This window comes from Geotrypetes seraphini, chromosome 12 (genome assembly GCF_902459505.1).
Source record: "Geotrypetes seraphini chromosome 12, aGeoSer1.1, whole genome shotgun sequence".
Lineage (NCBI taxonomy): Eukaryota > Metazoa > Chordata > Amphibia > Gymnophiona > Dermophiidae > Geotrypetes > Geotrypetes seraphini.
This window is the reverse complement of record NC_047095.1, coordinates 108,267,689-108,286,960: the sequence shown is the minus strand read 5'-3', so window position 1 is coordinate 108,286,960 and position 19,272 is coordinate 108,267,689. Positions and strand designations below refer to the sequence as shown.

General features: G+C 42.8%; 1 protein-coding gene across 1 annotated transcript in view; it reads right to left on the bottom strand.

Annotated features, from left to right (window-relative positions):
• Positions 1 to 10,675: 10,675 nt before the first annotated feature.
• Positions 10,676 to 19,272, bottom strand: part of LOC117346272 (G-protein coupled receptor family C group 6 member A-like) — a 74,199-nt gene continuing 65,602 nt past the window's right edge. Inside the window, exon 7 of the mRNA XM_033915673.1 lies at positions 10,676 to 11,565. Coding sequence (XP_033771564.1) covers positions 10,676 to 11,565 — 890 coding nt within the window. The remainder of the gene's footprint in view (positions 11,566 to 19,272) is intronic.

Sequence of the window (19,272 nt, the reverse complement as noted above, 5' to 3'; positions counted from 1 at the left end):
CCAGTGAGTCTGACCTCAGTTCCGGGAAAAATGGTGGAAGCTCTGATAAAAGAAAACATCGATGAACATTTTGAAAGGAACGAACTTCTAATAACCAGCCAACATGGTTTCTGCAAGGGGAGATCGTGCCTAACGAACTTATTGCACTTCTTCGAGGGAGTTAACAAACAAACGGACAGAGGAAACCCCATAGACATCATATATCTAGATTTCCAAAAAGCCTTTGATAAGGTGCCCCATGAACGTCTACTCCGGAAACTGAAGAACAATGGGGTGGAAGGAGATGTACATAGATGGATCAGAAACTGGTTGGAAGGTAGAAAGCAAAGGGTAGGAGTGAAAGGCCACTACTCGGACTGGAGGAGGGTCACGAGTGGTGTACCGCAGGGCTCGGTGCTTGGGCCGCTGCTATTTAATATATTCATAAATGATCTAGAAACAGGGACAAAGTGTGAGATAATAAAATTTGCAGACGACACCAAACTATTTAGTGGTGCTCGGACTATAGAGGACTGCGAGGAATTGCAAAGGGACTTGAACAAGCTAGGGGAATGGGCGACAAGGTGGCAGATGAAGTTCAACGTTGAGAAATGCAAAGTATTACATATGGGAAGCAGAAACTTGAGGTACAACTATACGATGGAAGGGATATTATTGAATGAGAGTACACAGGAAAGGGACTTGGGGGTAATGGTGGACATGACAATGAAGCCGAGGGCACAGTGCGCAGTGGCCGCTAAGAGAGTGAATAGAATGCTTGGTATAATCAAGAAGGGCATTGCGACCAGAACGAAAGAAGTTATTCTGCCGTTGTATCGGGCGATGGTGCGTCCGCATCTGGAGTACTGCGTCCAATTTTGGTCGCCGTATCTTAAGAAGGATATGGCGTTACTCGAAAGGGTCCAGAGGAGAGCGACACATCTGATAAAAGGTATGGAAAACCTTTCATATGCTGAGAGATTGGAGAAATTGGGTCTCTTTTCTCTGGAGAAGAGGAGACTTAGAGGGGATATGATAGAAACTTACAAGATCATGAAGGGCATAGAGAGAGTAGAGAGGGACAGATTCTTCAAACTTTCAAAAAATAAAAGAACAAGAGGGCACTCGGAAAAGTTGAAAGGGGACAGATTCAAAACGAATGCTAGGAAGTTCTTCTTTACCCAACGTGTGGTAGACACCTGGAATGCACTTCCAGAGGACGTAATAGGGCAGAGTACGGTAATGGGGTTTAAGAAAAGATTGGATAATTACCTACTGGAAAAGGGGATAGAGGGGTATAGATAGAGGATTACTGCACAGGTCCTGGACCTGTTGGGCCGCCGCGAGAGCGGACTGCTGGGCACGATGGACCTCAGGTCTGACCCAGCAGAGGCATTGCTTATGTTCTTATGTTATGTTCTTATAGACCTTTATCATATCATTCCTGTGTCATTTCTTCTCCATGCTGAAGAGCCCTAGCTGCTTTAGCCATTTCTCATAGTGAAGTTGTTCCATCCCTTTTATAATTTTTGTCATCCTTTCTCTGTACCTTTTCTAATTCTGCTATATCTTTTTTTCAGATATGGTAACCAGCATTGACACAGTATTTTAGGTACAGCCATAACATAGAGCAATGATGAAGGACTTTTGCTTCTGGAATTCATGCCACACAAGATAACCATAACTGAGGAGAATTACACCAATATAGTGATTGCTTTGAAGGAGTCAATCAATGAGAAAAGGTGAATTATCCACCATCCACCCTACAATCCTGACCTGGCTCCCTCTGATTATTTCCTGTTCTGAGTTATGAAGAAATCTCACCATGCACAACAGGTTCAGCAGAATATTTTTTTTCAAAGGGTTAGTCATTGCAGTAAAAGTGGATGAAGTATATGGAGCTATCAGAGGAATATATTTTTTAAAATGTTGAAAACTCTTTTCTTTTCTACTGAGGTAGGTAAATTATTGAATGCCCCTCATATCTTGGTGTTTTGAAAATAGTCCTCAGCAGTGTTCCCTCTAAGCGGGCGGGTGTTGTGAGCAAACTTTTTTCACCGTGAGCCAAAAATATCGGGCGCCAGCAAGTTATGAGCCAACTCGCCCGATTCTCCTCTCGCCGCCCTGCCATCTGCCGTACGCCTCTTCCGATTGTGCGCTGTGACGAGAAACGTGTGCGCTGCGATGTAATATTTTGTGCGCCAGCGCAGCTTAGCGGGAACACTGGTTCAAATGGTTTTATTTATTTCCCCAAATTTATTTTTGTTATACGCATTGAAAATATTTGATATTGCGTTTAAATCAAAATCTCAATAAACTTGAAACGAGTGCCCGTGAGATTGTGGGAGGGTTAAATACTCAAAACTTAGAAGTTTTTGCTACGCCAGCTTTCTGGTATCTTTACATACAGTGGCGTACCTAGCATATGTAACATCCGGGGCCCATCATTTTTTGGCACCCCCCCCATCTGTAAGAAAAACATGATTTTTAGTAACAAACCACACGTCACACATGAGTACCTAGGAAAAGGCAGCATCTTACATATTGCAGTGAGCAGTACATCAATACACCCATTGTAAAACTAAACAAGCCAGACCAGCACAGATCAATCCTACACCGTCAATCCTAACAGAAAACACACAGAACACAGAAAACACCTTCGCCTAGTAAGGAATATGTAATCACAAACTAACCCCTCCCTCTTTTACAAAACTGTAGTGTGGATTTTAGCTACGGAGGTAACAGCTCTGATGCTCATAAAATTCTGAGCATCAGAGCTGCTACCACCAAGGCTGGTGCTAAAAACGCTTCACAGTTTTGTAAAAGGGGGGATAAAATAAAAATACATAGACAAAGGTTAAATTGAACCAGCAAGAAGCTGGACTCTGCATACAATGCTTCACAGAAACAGTGACACATGTCTCCTAAAGCAATAAATAAATAGAAATTTTTTTCTACCTTTGTCTTCTGTGGTTTCTCCTTTCCTCATCTTCTTGTAACTCTCTTCCTTCCATCCACTGTCTGCCGTCTCTCTTCCCCTATATGGCATCTTCTCTCCTTCTATGCCCCTTCCAGAAACTGTATGCCTCCCCCTTCCATCTCTCCTTTCACCCCATTGGTCTGGCATCTCTCTCCTCGCCTTCCCTCTCCCACACCTCTCCTCATAGTCTGGTATCTCCCCTTCCCTGATTCTCTGGCATCTCTCTCCTTTCCTTTTCTTCCATCTTTCGCTCCCCCTCCATGCTCTCACATCTCCCCCTTCCTTTTCCCTTAGACTGGCATACCTTCCTCCTACGCTCCAAGCCCTGGCATCTCCTTTAATTCCCTCCCTCATCTTCCTTCTCCCTCCAGCTGGGTACCGCAACACTCTTCCCTGCAGCTCTGCACTTCCCCACAATTGCCATGCTTCGGTTCCTCTTCTTCCTTCCTTCCTCCCCCCCCCCCCCGCGGGACCCTGCGGCACCATCAACTCTTACTCCCTCTAATGTCGGCCCTGCAGCTCCAGACTTCCTCGCACCTTCTCCCCTCCCCCTTTGGATCGCTATTATTTTAAATGTTATAGCCGCGGAGCTGTATCCATCAGTGGAGATGTCTAACCTCGGCCTGCCCCGGAACTCTTACTGCAACAGTGACTTCCTGTTCCTGCCTAGACGGGCGGCTGCTGCAGTAAGAGTTCCGGGGCAGGCCGAGGTTAGACATCTCCACTGATGGATACAGCTCCGCGGCTATAACAGCTCCTGCAGCTCTGCACTTCCCCACAATTGCCATGCTTCGGTTCCTCTTCTTCCTTCCTTCCTTCCTCCCCCCCCCCCCCCGCGGGACCCTGCGGCACCATCAACTCTTATTCCCTCTAATGTCGGCCCTGCAGCTCCAGACTTCCTCGCACCTTCTCCCCTCCCCCTTTGGATCGCTATTATTTTAAATGTTATAGCCGCGCAGCTGTATCCATCAGTGGAGATGTCTAACCTCGGCCTGCCCCGGAACTCTTACTGCAGCAGCCGCCCGTCTAGGCAGGAACAGGAAGTCACTGTTGCAGTAAGAGTTCCGGGGCAGGCCGAGGTTAGACATCTCCACTGATGGATACAGCTCCGCGGCTATAACATTTAAAATAATAGCGATCCAAAGGGGGAGGGGAGAAGGTGCGAGGAAGTCTGGAGCTGCAGGGCCGACATTAGAGGGAGTAAGAGTTGATGGTGCCGCAGGGTCCCGCGGGGGGGGAGGAAGGAAGGAAGAAGAGGAACCGAAGCATGGCAATTGTGGGGAAATTTGCGACGCGTGTGTGCGCTGTGAAGAGAAACTTGTGCGCTGCGATGTAATATTTTGTGCGTGAGCGCAGGCCAACGCAGCTTAGCGGGAACACTGGTCCTCAGTGCATCTATATTTTTGAACCATAAAAAAATGTCCAAATTAAAAATGCACAGAACAAGCCAGTGAGATGTAAGAGAGGCCAGCATGCTTGGTAGACTGGCTACACAGACATCAGAGCAGATCAGTGGGTTTCCCTAGGGGGCATTGCAGTGAATCGTACATAAAATGTTCCATGAACAGTTCTCATCATAGGGGCTATTAAATGGTGAATCCTCCAAAATTCACCCAAAACCCACCATACCCAATTGTACATAACAGTAATAGCCCTTATGCCTGCAGGAATCACTTATATATGGGTGCAGGGGGATTAGGATGAGGTTTGGATATTTTTCTGCCACAATCAAACATTTAGATCTATGACTAAATTGTGCCCTGAACTTATTAGTAAATGTTTAATTATGGCAGAAAAATGTCCAAGTTATGAGCCCAGCCTAGCTCCATCCAAAGCACACCTCTATCACACCCCATTGAGATTTAGATGCCCTGCAGAAAAATACAATGGACGTCAAAAATAGCAAATTGGAACTGTTTGATGAGAAAAACAGTCATCTGAACCTTAATTTTTGCTGGTTTTCTTTTATGAAAATGAATCTCAAAATCTATCTTGGTGTGTATTTTAATAGCAAGTAAATATAATCTAATGATCCATCATAAAGCTACAAATCACATTGGCAGGTCAAGTCAGAAAGAAATAAAAGGAGGATTTCTATAAATAGTTTTTGAAATCATAAGCAAAAATAAATTCAGCACTAAGAAGGCATGCAGCCTTTATAGAATCGAGTTTAGCACTGATTCCCATACATAATTGGTGGCTTGAGACTTTCATCAACCTAAACCTGGGTAAATGCTGGCACTGAAGTAAGGCACACTGAGATAGCATTCTATATCTATGTGTGTAACTTTTCAGAATGCCTCTGACATGCCTATGCTCCTTCCATAACCACACCTCCATTTGGGATACAACATATGGGAGTGAGGCACCCAGGCTTATAGAACAGTTCACATCCAGATGTGTTTGCAAATTCTAATGAGTGCCAATTAACAACTATAATATCCAATTATTGATGGTTAAGAGCTTATTAACCAATTAATTTGTATGCAAACCTCAGAAGCGCATTCAAATTTGGACATGCAATTTTCAATACAAGATATAGATCTGGGGGAAATCTTTATGCTACTTACATATTAATTGCATTCCATGTAGGAAAGGTTGTATAGGATGGTGGTGTTATGATATGATGATTATCTGCTGTCACAATTCCCCCAATCATGATGTCTCCATCCCTGTGATATCCTGAGTCTAACCTTTCATAGTTCATTGATGGACACTGGCACTTAGTAGTCTTCCGTTGGATGTAGAAAATGATCAGACAAATCTGAACTAGAGAAGCTGCCATCTTTCAGGTTGTAAACCAGCTTCTCCAATGAATCTCCAGCTCTGAGATTGTGGTTTGAGAGAGGAGATCACTTTGTGACTGAGAAGTTTCAAATTACACACCAATAGATCCTTGCATGGACATAAAGAGACAAAGGAAAGACAATGCAAGTCTCATTCTCAGCAGCTAGTGGGTTCACTATTAAATCTTTATATGTTTGAGCTCCTCCAAGGTTCAGCCTCCAGGGATATCTTCTCCAGATATGTGTGCTTAATAGTAAAATTAGGTTATTTTTCTTTTAAAAAATACATACATTAACTAATGATAATTAATTATATAGGAAGCTGTAGATGGGCTGGAGTAAGTCTTAACAGAGATTTCAGCAGTTGGAACCCAAGCACAGTCTTGCATGTAGGAAACAGGAACCCAAAGTACAGTTATACAATGGGAGGGCTGGTAATGGGTGAAAGTACCCAAGAAAAGGACTTGGGGGTAATAGTGGACAACACAATGAAGCCGTCAGCACAGTGTGCAGTGGCCTCTAAGAAAGTGAATAGAATGCTAGGTATTATCAAGAAAGGCATTACAACCAGATTGAAAGAGGTCATCCTGCCATTGTATCGGACGATTTTGCACCCAATCTGAAGTATTGCATCCAATATTGGTTATCGTACCTTAAAAAGGATATGGCAATATTCCAGAGGGTTCAGAAAAAGCAATGCGATTGATAAAAGGTATGAAAAACCTTTCACATGCTGAAAGAACTTGGGATCTTTTCCCTGGAAAAACGGAGGCTTAGAGGGGAAATGATAGATCATGAAGGGCATAGAGAAAGTGGAGAGGGACAGATTCTTCAAACCTTCGAAAACTACAATAACGAGAGGGCATTTGGAAAAATTAAGAGGGGCCAGATTCAGAACCAATACTAGGAAGTTCTTCTTCACCCAAAGGGTGGTGGATGCCTGGAATGCACTTCCAGAGGGTGTGATAGGACAGGGTACAGTTTCAGGGTTCAAGAAGAGATTGGATGAATTCCTGAAGAAAAAAGGGATAGAAGGGTACAGATAGAGGATCACTATACAGGTCCTGGACCTGATGGGCTGCCGCATGAGCAGACTGCTGGGCAAGATGGACCTCTGGTCTGACCCAGCAGAGGAACTGCTTATGTTCTTATGTTGTTATGTTTTTATGAGCCTGGCTATCTTATCTCCAGGGCAATTTATGAGGTCACTGGACCTTGAGCAGATTATGCAGGTCACTTCGGTATGTGAGCAAAAAATCTGAATGTCAACAAGGTCCTTATTGGATAAAGATTACCTCTTATGGTGGAGGTCAGAAGATAAGAAAAAGGAGGATGTGACCATTCTCAGGGAGAGGACAGTTTGGGAGAGTGTTGGAGTAACTTCAAATTGTGTGCAGGAGAGAAGTCTGGAGTGGAGAGAAGAGGCTAAGGCAGCCAGGTAAAGTGTCTATGTTAGACTAATATTCTGTGCTGCTGTGAAACCAGGTTACAGGGGAACAGTCCCCTTTGTGTCTTCATGCACTACAGTGAGACTGTACACATACAGATAATGCATCTGCACTTCTAGTTATCAAGAAGTAACAGCTTTTTGTGCTGGTTGCATCTGTCCAAGTCTTGGTCCCTGCAGTGTGCTGCAAACCTTCTGACCCTTCCATAACTGAAAAAATTCAGACCCTGGCTTTTAGCCCAAGAGAGGAGGCACGTTGTAGAAGCCACTCCTTGTAATTCCTTCTATAGTTCACTGGGTCACCTAGATTTTGGTAATATTTCTCCCGTGAGTATAGTTCTATGAGACTTGGTGCTATTCAGCATAGTTCTAGCTGTGCTTTCCTTTTTCTAAGTAACCTAGTTTCTCATCAGAATTCTTATTTGTGTGCGTTTTTTCAGTGTTATTGTGTTCATTTATGAATATCTACATATGCATGCATGTAACTGAGCTGTGCTCTCCTGTATACATGTGCCAGCATGTTTTCTGTTGGAAAAAAACACCTAATAAAGACAATTGCTTTCAGGACAGTGGGATCATTGCCGATAAGCGTAATAGCAAAGCTAGAAGTTGTTTTCCTGGGACCATTTACGAGATTTTATCAGTAATTGCCTAGCACTGACTAATCATCCTACAGGAGACCGCTGATGAAAGCTCCATTGATGCTGAACTGCAGAAGGAAAGCACAATGGACTGTAGACTTGAAAGCCATATTTGTGGCCTCTATGAGATGATGGCTACCCTCCAAGGACACGTGATAACACACCAAGCTGCCATAGAGGGGCGCTGGGTGTCCCTGGAAAGCTGCATCTCCCTGCTGGAGGGGAGCCATCACCAAATACACCACGCTCTACTGCATATCATGGGGCTCCAGGATTTTGGCCTAGAGCATAGTGATACTTGGCAACCAACCCCCAGTATTAAGGCTATGGAACCAGTCATACTCCCCATCTTTTTTTTTAATATAAATCTTTATTGATTTTTAAACTTTGACAGTGCAATACAATTACTTGAGCATAAATATTTCATAAAACGCACTATTAAATACATAATTTATACATAAAATAATCATTTTCTCCCTTCCTCTCAATTATTAATACAAGAAGACATATTATGTGATTACAATATTATAATTAAGAAATTTTAATAATCAAAATACATTTCCCTCCCCCTACCCCTGGATGTGTAAGGAAATCCAACAAAAAATACTTGACAATTATTACGATGCAACAAATGCAGTCATTGGGCTCCACACTATTAAATGTACTACTAAACCCCAAACACTCCACATTTATTCTCTCATATTTATAAGTGGTACAAACATTTGTCCACCAAAATGTGTAATTCAGTCTGTCGTAGCTCTTCCAATTATGTGTAACCATTTGAATCCCGTCATGATAAAAAAAGATGACTTTTATATTTATCCAAAGAAGGCTTACCGTGTAAAAGCCACAAATTATGGCTTCATAGGTCAAGGGAATTGCTGAATCAAGAATAAGATTAATTTGTCCCCAATTTGACTTCCAGAAACTAAGGGCTCCTTTTACGCTAGCGGGTTTAATGCGCGTGACTTTTCATCGCATGCTAACCCCCACACTGGCTGAAAAACTACTGCCTGCTCAAGAGGAGGCGGTAGCGTCTAACGTGGCTGGCGGTTTAGCGCATGCTATTACATGCGTTAAACCGCTAGCGTGGCTTTGTAAATGGAGCCCTAAGTATCAAAGGAAATAATATAACAGATGATCTAAAGTCCCTATATCACTATGAGAATGCCAGCATCTATTAGACTTAGAACTGTCTAAATTTTGTAAACGAACCGGGGATCCAAAAAATCCTATGTAATAAAAATAACCAAGTTTGTCTCATAGATGCTGACATTGTACTTTTCAACCTTCAAGACCAAATTCGTGGCCAACGAGATACAGAAATATACTGTTTTATTTTGATGCTCCAAATGTCTCTAACACTATTTTTTGGTTTCTTATTCAAAACTTCAGAAATTAATCTGCACCACTGGACACCCTGATGTCCTACTAAATGTGTCTGGCAGCAAAGGATCTGCAAGCTATAATAATTTTTTAAAGTTTTTCCATTCAGGGAACCCACTATGAATGGCCTGCTTCAACTGCAACCACCTATACTGTTGAGACTTTAAAATAATAATAATAATAATAATAATAATATTTTATTTTGTATACCGCCATACCCAGGGAGTTCAAGGCGGTTCACAACAGATAGATGAATTACATACAGTGCGATTCGAAAAAAGAAGAACATAACAAGGCAATCGTGGGGACATACTCGTTTACATAAACGGTTTAGGAGGGGGAAGGGCTAAATACGGGATACATACAGTGTGTGCTGCAGTAGGATACAATAGAGTTTAAGAGAGGAAATTAGATAAGAGCATATTAGATGGAAAAAGGGGGGGGGCAACCAACTTGGGAGGGGGGGTGGGAAAGTAAGGGGGGGAGAGGGGAGAGGAGGGTTTAGATGGGGGAAGGGGGGGCTAAGGGATAGGTCTGTTGCAAAGGGGGGGTTTCATCAGTTTTCTAAGGTGGAGAGGGGGTAACGTTAAGGCGGAAGAGGGGAGCGTTAGGGATTTGGTCCGTTAAAAAGTTGAGTTTTGAGCTTTTTTCTGAAGGGGAGGTATGAATAGCTGTCAAGTATGATTTGGGCGAGCCATGAGTTTAGTTTGGCCGCTTGGAAGGAGAAGGCCAAATGATTGTTGCAGCTGTGAAAAATCAAGCAGTTTTCCATGGATATAACATCATCCAATATCCGAATACCTGCCAACAAAAAGGAGGACGCGTTGAAATAGCTGACTTAATCTTCTATTCTTCTCCTTGGTTATAAAAGCCAGTTATCTTAATCTCCATCTGAGAGTAGGTTGCAGATTACAGAAGACGACACAGATTCACTTTATTGCCCTATTCAGTCTATCCTTAAGCCCTTCCACAGTGTGGAAGAGACCTTAACCTTTTTTTCTCAAGTCTTATCTGTGTTGCACCCATTAAATTAGAAGCACCCTAAATAAACAGATAATTGGACACTATGAGGTACATAATCAAAAAGAAAATATGTCTAAAAACCTGCTTAAATCGGCCCTTGGTCTGGGGGTGGGCTGGGGGGGTCCAGCAGGGGAATACCCACATTGTACAGTGGTTGGGGGTTATGGCAGGAGGTACTGGGCATCCCTCCTGCCTTGATTGTTATGGGTGGGGGTGGGGCAATGGGTTGTCTGGGTCGCTGAACTAATTGCAGCTGAGAAGAAAAAGTTATACAACTTTAAAACCAAATTAAAAACATTTTTATTGAAACTTTTAGTCAAATAAAACAGAACAATTAGTTATTTAAATCAAAGATAATTCCACAAATTTGAATAAGCACAGCTTTAACTTTCACAGTATTAAAAAAAAAACCCAAAACACATTAATTTCATGTTTATTTTAGACATTTCCTGCTATTCATATCAGGCCTCAGAAGAATAATGTAACACTTGGGGATAAAGATACATCCCAGTAGTCCAGCACTAGAAGCTTGGATAGCAAATATCTCTACTGCTACTGTGTACTTTCCTCTTGTGCTCAGATATGCTGGGATGAAAGTCAACCAAACGCTGCAGAACACCAACATACTGAAAGTAATGTTCTTGGCCTCATTGAAACCATCGGGCAGATTTCTTGATAAGAACGCAATGATGAAGCTGATGGCAGCTAGAAATCCCAGGAAACCCAAGAGACTGTAAAATGCAATTGCTGAACCTTCATTACATTCAACTACAATTATCCCAGTGTCTACATGCATATTAAGGTATGGGAATGGGGGAGCAGTACACAACCAGACAAGACAGATAAGCACTTGAAGAAGAAAACAGGAAAGAATAATAGAATATGAGACGCGGGAACTCATCCATTTCTGGAACCTGCTTCCAGGCTTGGTGGCATGAAAGGCTGTAACCACAGTAATAGTTTTTGCCAGTATGGAAGAAAGAGAGATGGAGAAGATGATTCCAAATGCAGCCTGTCGAAGAATGCATGTCGTCACCTGAGGACGACCAATGAACATCAAGGAAGAGAGAAAACAGCTCATGAGGGAAGTGAGGAGGATGAAGCTGATGTCCCGGTTATTGGCTCTCACAATGGGAGTGTCTCGGTAAGTAATGAAGATTCTCAAAATGACTGCATTAATAAGAAAGAAGAAAATGCTGCTGATAGTCAAAGCATTCCCCAGAGAGTCTTCATAGGACAGGAAGGTTATCAACTTTGGAATACAGGTATTTCTCTCATGATTGGGTCGTTGGTCTTCTCTGCATGACACACAGTTGTCCATATCTAAGGAGAATTAATATTGCCTGATTATATCATAAACAGTTTGGGATAGTGCATGAACACAGTTGTATTACATCTAGTGATATTCATTCTCTGTGCTTCAATTACACTAGAAAATGTAACACCATGAGTTTATCAAAACCTCTGCTTGAACTTCTACTGAGGCATGTCTTTGTAGTTTAAACCTGTGGTTGCCTTAAGGCTCTGTTCTATAAATGAGAGACTCCAAATTGTTCATTCTAAATTTATTTAAGGGTCTCCTTATAAAGAATTCAAAAAGAAAAAGTTATGAAATACATATAGCTATATCTAGAAATGCTGAATTAATAGATAATCAAATAATTTATGGCCTTAAACAAGATATTTTAGGAGAAAAAATATAACAGTATAGTGAATCACACTGATAGGTGGCTATTTAAGTGCCCAAAAATTAGGCCAGCTTTAGGCACGACAAAGAGTTAGGTGGCAATGTGAGCACTTAAGCATGCTGAAGAGTACTGATTCTGTAAGAAGGTGCTTAACATGAAGCCTCCCCTATACCTAACATGCATGTTGTTGTTGTTAGGTGGATCAACCCATGCTGAAGTCCTAGCGACATGATAAATTGCAGTTCTAAAAAAGAAATCGGTTTTGTACTAGTCCAGAAAGGTCCTCCAGCGTCATCTCCATGGTTGTTTTGAACATGTCCAGCTATCTGATTGCAGATTGCCCTCTTTGCCTGGTTCCTTCGATCTTCCCAAACATGATGTCCTTCTCCAGTGATCTCTTCTGATAGTGTGACCAAAATATGACAGTCATAACTTCCTCATTTGGGCTTCAAGTGTCATATCCAATTTGATCTTCTGGCAATCCACGGCATGCCTAAAATCCTTCTCTAGTGTCAAAGCTCAAATGAGTCAATCCTCTTTCTGTCTTGTTTATATAGTATCCAGCTTTCACACCTGTAACTGGCCACTGAGAAAATGAATGTGTGGACAAGTCTGATATTCATTTAGAGAGTTATATCCTTGTCTTTGAATACTTTGTCTAGAGCCTTCATTGAAGAGTGACCAAGTGCTATTCTGTGGAGTATTTCTCCCTGCTAATTGCTTCTTTGTTTACAAAAGAGTCTAGGAGATTAAAATCCTTTACAACTTCTATTCTATTACCTTCAAGCTCAAAAACTTCATCAGTTTCTGTGTTCATGATCTTCTTCTTGTTTATCTGCATTGCACCTATATTTTTGAAGGCTTCCTAAATTTTTGGAGGTGCCTTCTTATAGAATCAATATGTCTTCATAGACTCCTGTTTCAATTACTGTAAATTAAAAACATTAATTGGCCTTATTCAATTTAGATAGGTGTGTATCTAATTGGGTGCCTCCAAAATGCTTTAGGCATCCAATTTAAGTGGATAATGAACGACTTAAGGGTCTTAACAAGCGTTAATTGGGACTTAGATGGAGTTAGGCATCAGGCATTCTCAGAATATAGATGCAAACTGGACGTGAGTTTTGGTATGTAGATGTGGGCGTTATGAGGGCGTAACATAGGCGTGGTTAAGAATAGGCACCACATAGACGCTAGTTAGGCGGCAGACCACATCTAAACATCATGGAAAATGTAGGCGAATGAAAGCTGGTCTAAGTGTAGTTTCTGCTTGGTTCCTGCTTAGCCTGAACTCGGGTTTCTATAGGCGCAACATAGACGTGCTTTGGGCTTCCGAAATGATATATTCTACCTAGACTTTAGGAATCATTTTTTTCCTTTTTTCCCCCCTCCTAATAGATTTAATAAGCCAACATATCAATAGGGCACATCAATATAAACATATTGCATGCAAAACATAGTACTTTTCTGCCCAAACAGTAATATGATTTACTAATTACAGCACCTTTGGTTTTCCTGCTTAAAAAGAACCCCCTTTCTCAACTAACAGTGCTGCAATCAGCTTTCTTGAGAGCAAAGAACATGAAAAAGATATCATTATTGCACACATTACTTCATTTCTCAACTCTTAAAAAGAGAAAAACCAGATACAGACCTTAACATGCATTTTCCTTCATTGCAAAATGGAGCAGTTCATCTTCACAAAGCTGACCTCATTGTAAGATCATCAAGGTGCACCTTCAAGGTAGTATGTCACAATTAAAAGATGTGCTAGGTGTTGAACTCACAACCTCTGTATGAGCAGCACAAGATTTTAAGACATTGAGCTGCATCAGGTTCTACTCAGATAGATCTCAGTACCCTGTCATATCATAGTTTACTGACCTGCTGTATTCATTAATTCAGTTTTAATAAATTTAGCTTGCATCTTTGAACATCTGTCTGTAGTTCTCTTTGTTTTGGTTTTCTCGTCATTCACTACAGTCTATGTTGTGTTTTTTTGTTTTCTCATCTGATTAGCTATCATATCACAATCACCACAAAGAAAGCATTTTTGGCTCAACAGGTTAATATACCTTGTCCATTTTCTGAAGCTCACCGGTTCAAATCCCACCTTCACTATTTTTATCAACTTCCTAACAGCTTCCTATTAGCTGTCATAAGAGGGTCTAGATGGTGGACTTTGCCATTTTTATCAGCACATTTCCCTTTCCAGGAAAACTTATTTTCTCCTTCCCATGGCTAGGACATCCTAAGCTGTCATGGGAGGAAACACATTCAAGCAGCAGTAAGGTAATGAAGAGAAAGGACAGCACACACAAGAAGGCATCAAGGCAAAAAGCAGATATAGAAGGAACAACCACACACAAGCAAAAGTTAGGCAAGGTTGTGCAAAGGCAGCAGGCACAGAAGGAACACGTAAACTTAACTGTTTTCTTAAAGTAGTAACCCCGATGGAAGCAGAAGGTAACCAGAAGATGAGCTTTCCAGTGTTCTGCACGGACTGTCATATGTATGACTACCTCCCCTCGGGGAAACAGTCATACGTATGCAGTCGGTGTCAGGAACTGAAAAGCTTGAGGAAAGAAGTCAAGCGACTTGAGGACAAGATACAGGAGCTAGAAGGAATGTACACCACAGAGGACCCTACTAGGGTATTTGAAGACTTCAAGAGTGAGAGACACATCGAGAAGGAAGTCAGGGAACTCGAGGAATTAATTGAGGAAGCATACAGGAGGAGGGTGGAAGAGAATGAACTCCAGAGGAGAGATGAAGTTACAACAACACCAACTTGGAAGGGGGAACAAGAAGCAGGTGACCTCATAGAAGACACCCACAGAAGAATACCGCACGAGGGGGAAGAATTGGCTAGTCGATGCCCAGAAGAAGAGAGAGTGAAGCACGCTGAGGACATTGACCTGAGACCGAAACGAAAATTGAAGAAGGGAAAGTCAACGATCCTGGTGGGAGACTCGATACTGAGGCATGTGGACAGCCACATAGCAGGAGGGAGAGAGGATCGACTGATGACCTGCCTCCCAGGAGCGAGAACCAAGGACATCGTGGATAAAATTGGGATGATCCTGGATGGAGCGGAGACGGAAGAGACCGCAGTAATGATCCACATTGGGACGAATGATGTCAGCAGGAGAGACTACAGAAGAGGCACGCTGATAGAACAGTTCAAGATTCTGGGAAGGAAGCTGAAGATGAGGGCCCAGAAGATAGTATTCTCAGAGATCCTACCGGTACCGAGGGCAGATGTGAAAAGGCAGGAAGAACTACAATCAATAAATGCGTGGATGAGGAGATGGTGTGAGGAAGAAGGATTCCTCTTCGTGAGAAACTGGACAACGTTCTGGGGCAAGAGCAAGCTCTACAGGAGAGATGGACTGCATCTGAGCGCGGCGGGAACAAGACTTCTAGCAAACAACATCAAGAGAGGAATAGAACAGGCTTTAAACTAAGAGAAAGGGGAAAGCCGACAGTCGACCTAGCGTCGATGATTCGGAAGAAGGTATCCCGTGAAGATACTGAGGGGAAAAAAGGCAGGGAAGAAACAAGAGACAAATTACAGGAGTCAACTAACCCAGAAGAGGAGGTTAGAAAGATTGTAGCAAAAGAGAAGACACCAAAGACCGAAGCACAGGGAAAAGAAATGAAGACAACAAAATGCCAGGATCTAAACTGCATATATACTAATGCAAGGAGTTTAAAAAACAAAATGGGGGAGCTAGAAGCCATGGCTAATGCAGAGGACATAGACATCATTGGAATCTCTGAAACGTGGTGGAATGAGGAAAACAAATGGGATACAGCACTGCCGGGGTACAAGCTCTACCGCCGGGATAGGTCAGGTCAGAAAGGAGGAGGAATAGCCCTATACGTAAAAGAAAGCATACAATCGACAAGAATGGACACAGCGGAGATGATCAACAAACTGGAATCGCTATGGGTTAAAATACCGGGTAGGAAAGGGCATGAAATAAAGATGGGCCTATACTATCGTCCACCCGGGCAAACCGGAGATAGCGATAAAGAAATGGATGCCGAGATGAAGCGAGAATGCAAAAGCGGTTACACAGTTGTTATGGGAGACTTCAACTATCCTGGGATAGACTGGAGTCTTGGAAGCTCAAGATGCGCTAGGGAGACAGAATTCCTGGAGGCTATACAAGATTGCTTCATGGAGCAGCTTGTTAGAGAACCGACGAGAGGAAATGCCACTCTGGATTTAATCCTAAATGGACTAAGGGGACCTGCAAAGGAAGTGGAAGTAGTGGGACCGTTGGGAAACAGTGATCATAATATGATCAAATTCAAGGTTGAAGTAGGCATACCGAACGGAAAGAGAACCATAGCGACATCTTTCAACTTCAGGAAAGGAAACTATGAAGCAATGAGGGAAATGGTAAGGAAGAAACTTAGGAACACTTTCAAAAAATGGCAAACAGTAGAACATGCCTGGTCTTTTTTCAAAGACACAGTGAGCGAGGCACAAAATCTGCACATCCCAAGATTCAGAAAGGGGTGCAAAAAGGGTCGAACAAAAGACCCAGTATGGATGACTAAAATAGTGAAAGAAGCGATAGGCAATAAGAAAAATTCATTCAGGAAATGGAAAAAGGACAAAACTGAAGGGAACCAGAAGGAGCACAGAAAGTATCAAAAAGAATGTCACCGTGTGGTTCGAAAAGCCAAAAGAGAGTATGAAGAGAGGCTAGCCAGGGAGGCACGAAATTTCAAACCGTTCTTCAGATATGTTAAAGGGAAACAGCCAGCTAGGGAGGAGGTAGGACTGCTGGACGAAGGAAACAGGAAGGGAGCGATGAAGGAGGAGAAAGAAGTCGCAGAAAGACTCAACATGTTCTTCTCGTCTATATTTACAAACGAAGACACAACCAACATACCGGAACCTGAACAAATCTTCAATGGAAATCAAGCAGAAAAATTAACATCTATGGAAGTGAGCCTTGATGATGTTCACAGGCAGATAGAAAAACTTAAAACTGACAAATCCCCGGGTCCGGACGGAATCCATCCCAGGGTTCTGAAGGAATTAAAGGAGGAGATAGCGGAACTACTGAAGCAAATTTGCAACCTATCCTTGAAAACAGGCATGATCCCGGAGGATTGGAAGATAGCCAATGTCACGCCCATCTTTAAAAAGGGATCAAGAGGTGACCCGGGAAACTACAGACCAGTGAGTTTGACCTCGGTTCCGGGGAAACTGGCGGAAGCACTGATTAAAGAACACATCGATGAACATCTGGAAAGAAACAAACTTTTGAAAACAACCCAACATGGTTTCTGCAGGGGGAGATCGTGCCTAACGAACTTATTGCACTTCTTCGAAGGAATTAACAAACGGATGGACAGAGGAGACCCCATAGACATCATATACCTTGATTTCCAAAAAGCCTTTGACAAGGTGCCTCACGAACGTCTACTCCGGAAACTGAAGAACCATGGAGTGGACGGAGACGTACATAGATGGATCAGAAACTGGTTGGCGGGTAGGAAACAGAGGGTAGGGGTGAAGGGCCACTACTCAGACTGGATGGGGGTCACGAGTGGTGTTCCGCAGGGCTCAGTGCTCGGGCCGCTGCTATTTAATATATTCATAAATGATCTAGAAACAGGCACGAAGTGTGAGATAATAAAATTTGCGGACGATACAAAACTATTTAGTGGAGCTGGGACTAAAGAGGAATGCGAAGAATTGCAAAGGGACTTGAACAAATTGGGGGAATGGGCGGCGAGATGGCAGATGAAGTTCAACGTTGAGAAATGTAAAGTATTGCATGTTGGAAACAGAAACCCGAGGTACAACTATACGATGGGAGGGATATTATTGAATGAGAGCAACCAAGAAAGGGACTTGGGGGTAATGGTGGACATGACAATGAAGCCGACGGCACAGTGCGCAACAGCCGCTAAGAAAGCAAATAGAATGCTAGGCATAATCAAGAAGGGTATTACAACAAGGACAAAAGAAGTTATCCTGCCATTGTATCGGGCGATGGTGCGCCAGCATCTGGAATACTGCGTCCAATATTGGTCTCCGTACCTTAGGAAGGATATGGCGTTACTCGAGAGGGTTCAGAGGAGAGCGACACGCTTGATAAAAGGGATGGAAAACCTCTCATACGCTGAGAGATTGGAGAAACTGGGTCTCTTTTCCCTGGAGAAGAGGAGACTTAGAGGGGATATGATAGAGACTTATAAGATCATGAAAGGCATAGAGAGAGTAGAGAAGGACAGATTCTATAAACTTTCAAAAAATAAAAGAACAAGAGGACACTTGGAAAAGTTGAAAGGGGACAGATTTAAAATGAATGGTAGGAAGTTCTTCTTTACCCAACGAGTGGTGGATACCTGGAATGCGCTTCCAGAGGGCGTAATAGGGCAGAGTACAGTACAGGGGTTTAAGAAAGGATTGGACAATTTCCTGCTGGAAAAGGGGATAGAGGGGTATAAATAGAGGGATTACTGCACAGGTCCTGGACCTGTTGGGCCGCCGCGTGAGCGGACTGCTGGGCATGATGGACCTTAGGTCTGACCCAGCAGAGACATTGCTTATGTTCTTATGTTCTTATGTTCTTATGTTTTCCTCTGACAGAGCAAAGCCATTTGTGTCTCACCAAATTAAGGCACCTTGTTGCACCTTGCCCATCTTCTCAAGCTCCCTGGTTCAAATCCCACCTTCACTCATTTTGAAAGCATCCTAACAGCTCTCATAAGTGGTGGACTTTGCTGTTTTTCATCAGCATTCTGCAGTTTGCAGGCACAGGTGCATCAGATAAACATAGAAACATAGAAAAAAGCAGCAGAAAAGGGCTATAGCCCACCAAGTCTGCCCATTCCAAGTATCCCCTCCCCTGAATTTACTCCCTTAAAGATCCCACGTGAGTATCCCATTTTCTCTTAAAATCCGTCACGCTGCTGGCCTTTATCACCTGGAGTGGGAGTCTGTTCCAATGATCCACTACTCTTTCGGTGAAGAAGTACTTCCTGGAGTCGCCATGAAACTTCCCTCCCCTGATTTTCAGCGGATGCCCTCTGGTGGTCGAGGGTCCCATGAGCCAGAAGATATCATCTTCTGACTCGATGTGTCCCGTGATGTACTTATATGTTTCAATCATATCTCCCCGTTCTCTTCTTTCCTCAAGTGAGTACAGCCGCAATTTTTTTAATCTTTCTTCATACGTGAGATCTTTGAGCCCCAAGACCATCCTGGTGGCCGTTCGCTGAACCGACTCGATCCTCAGCACGTCCTTTCGGTAGTGTGGTCTCCAAAACTGAACACAGTACTCCAAGTGAGGCCTCACCATGGCTCTGT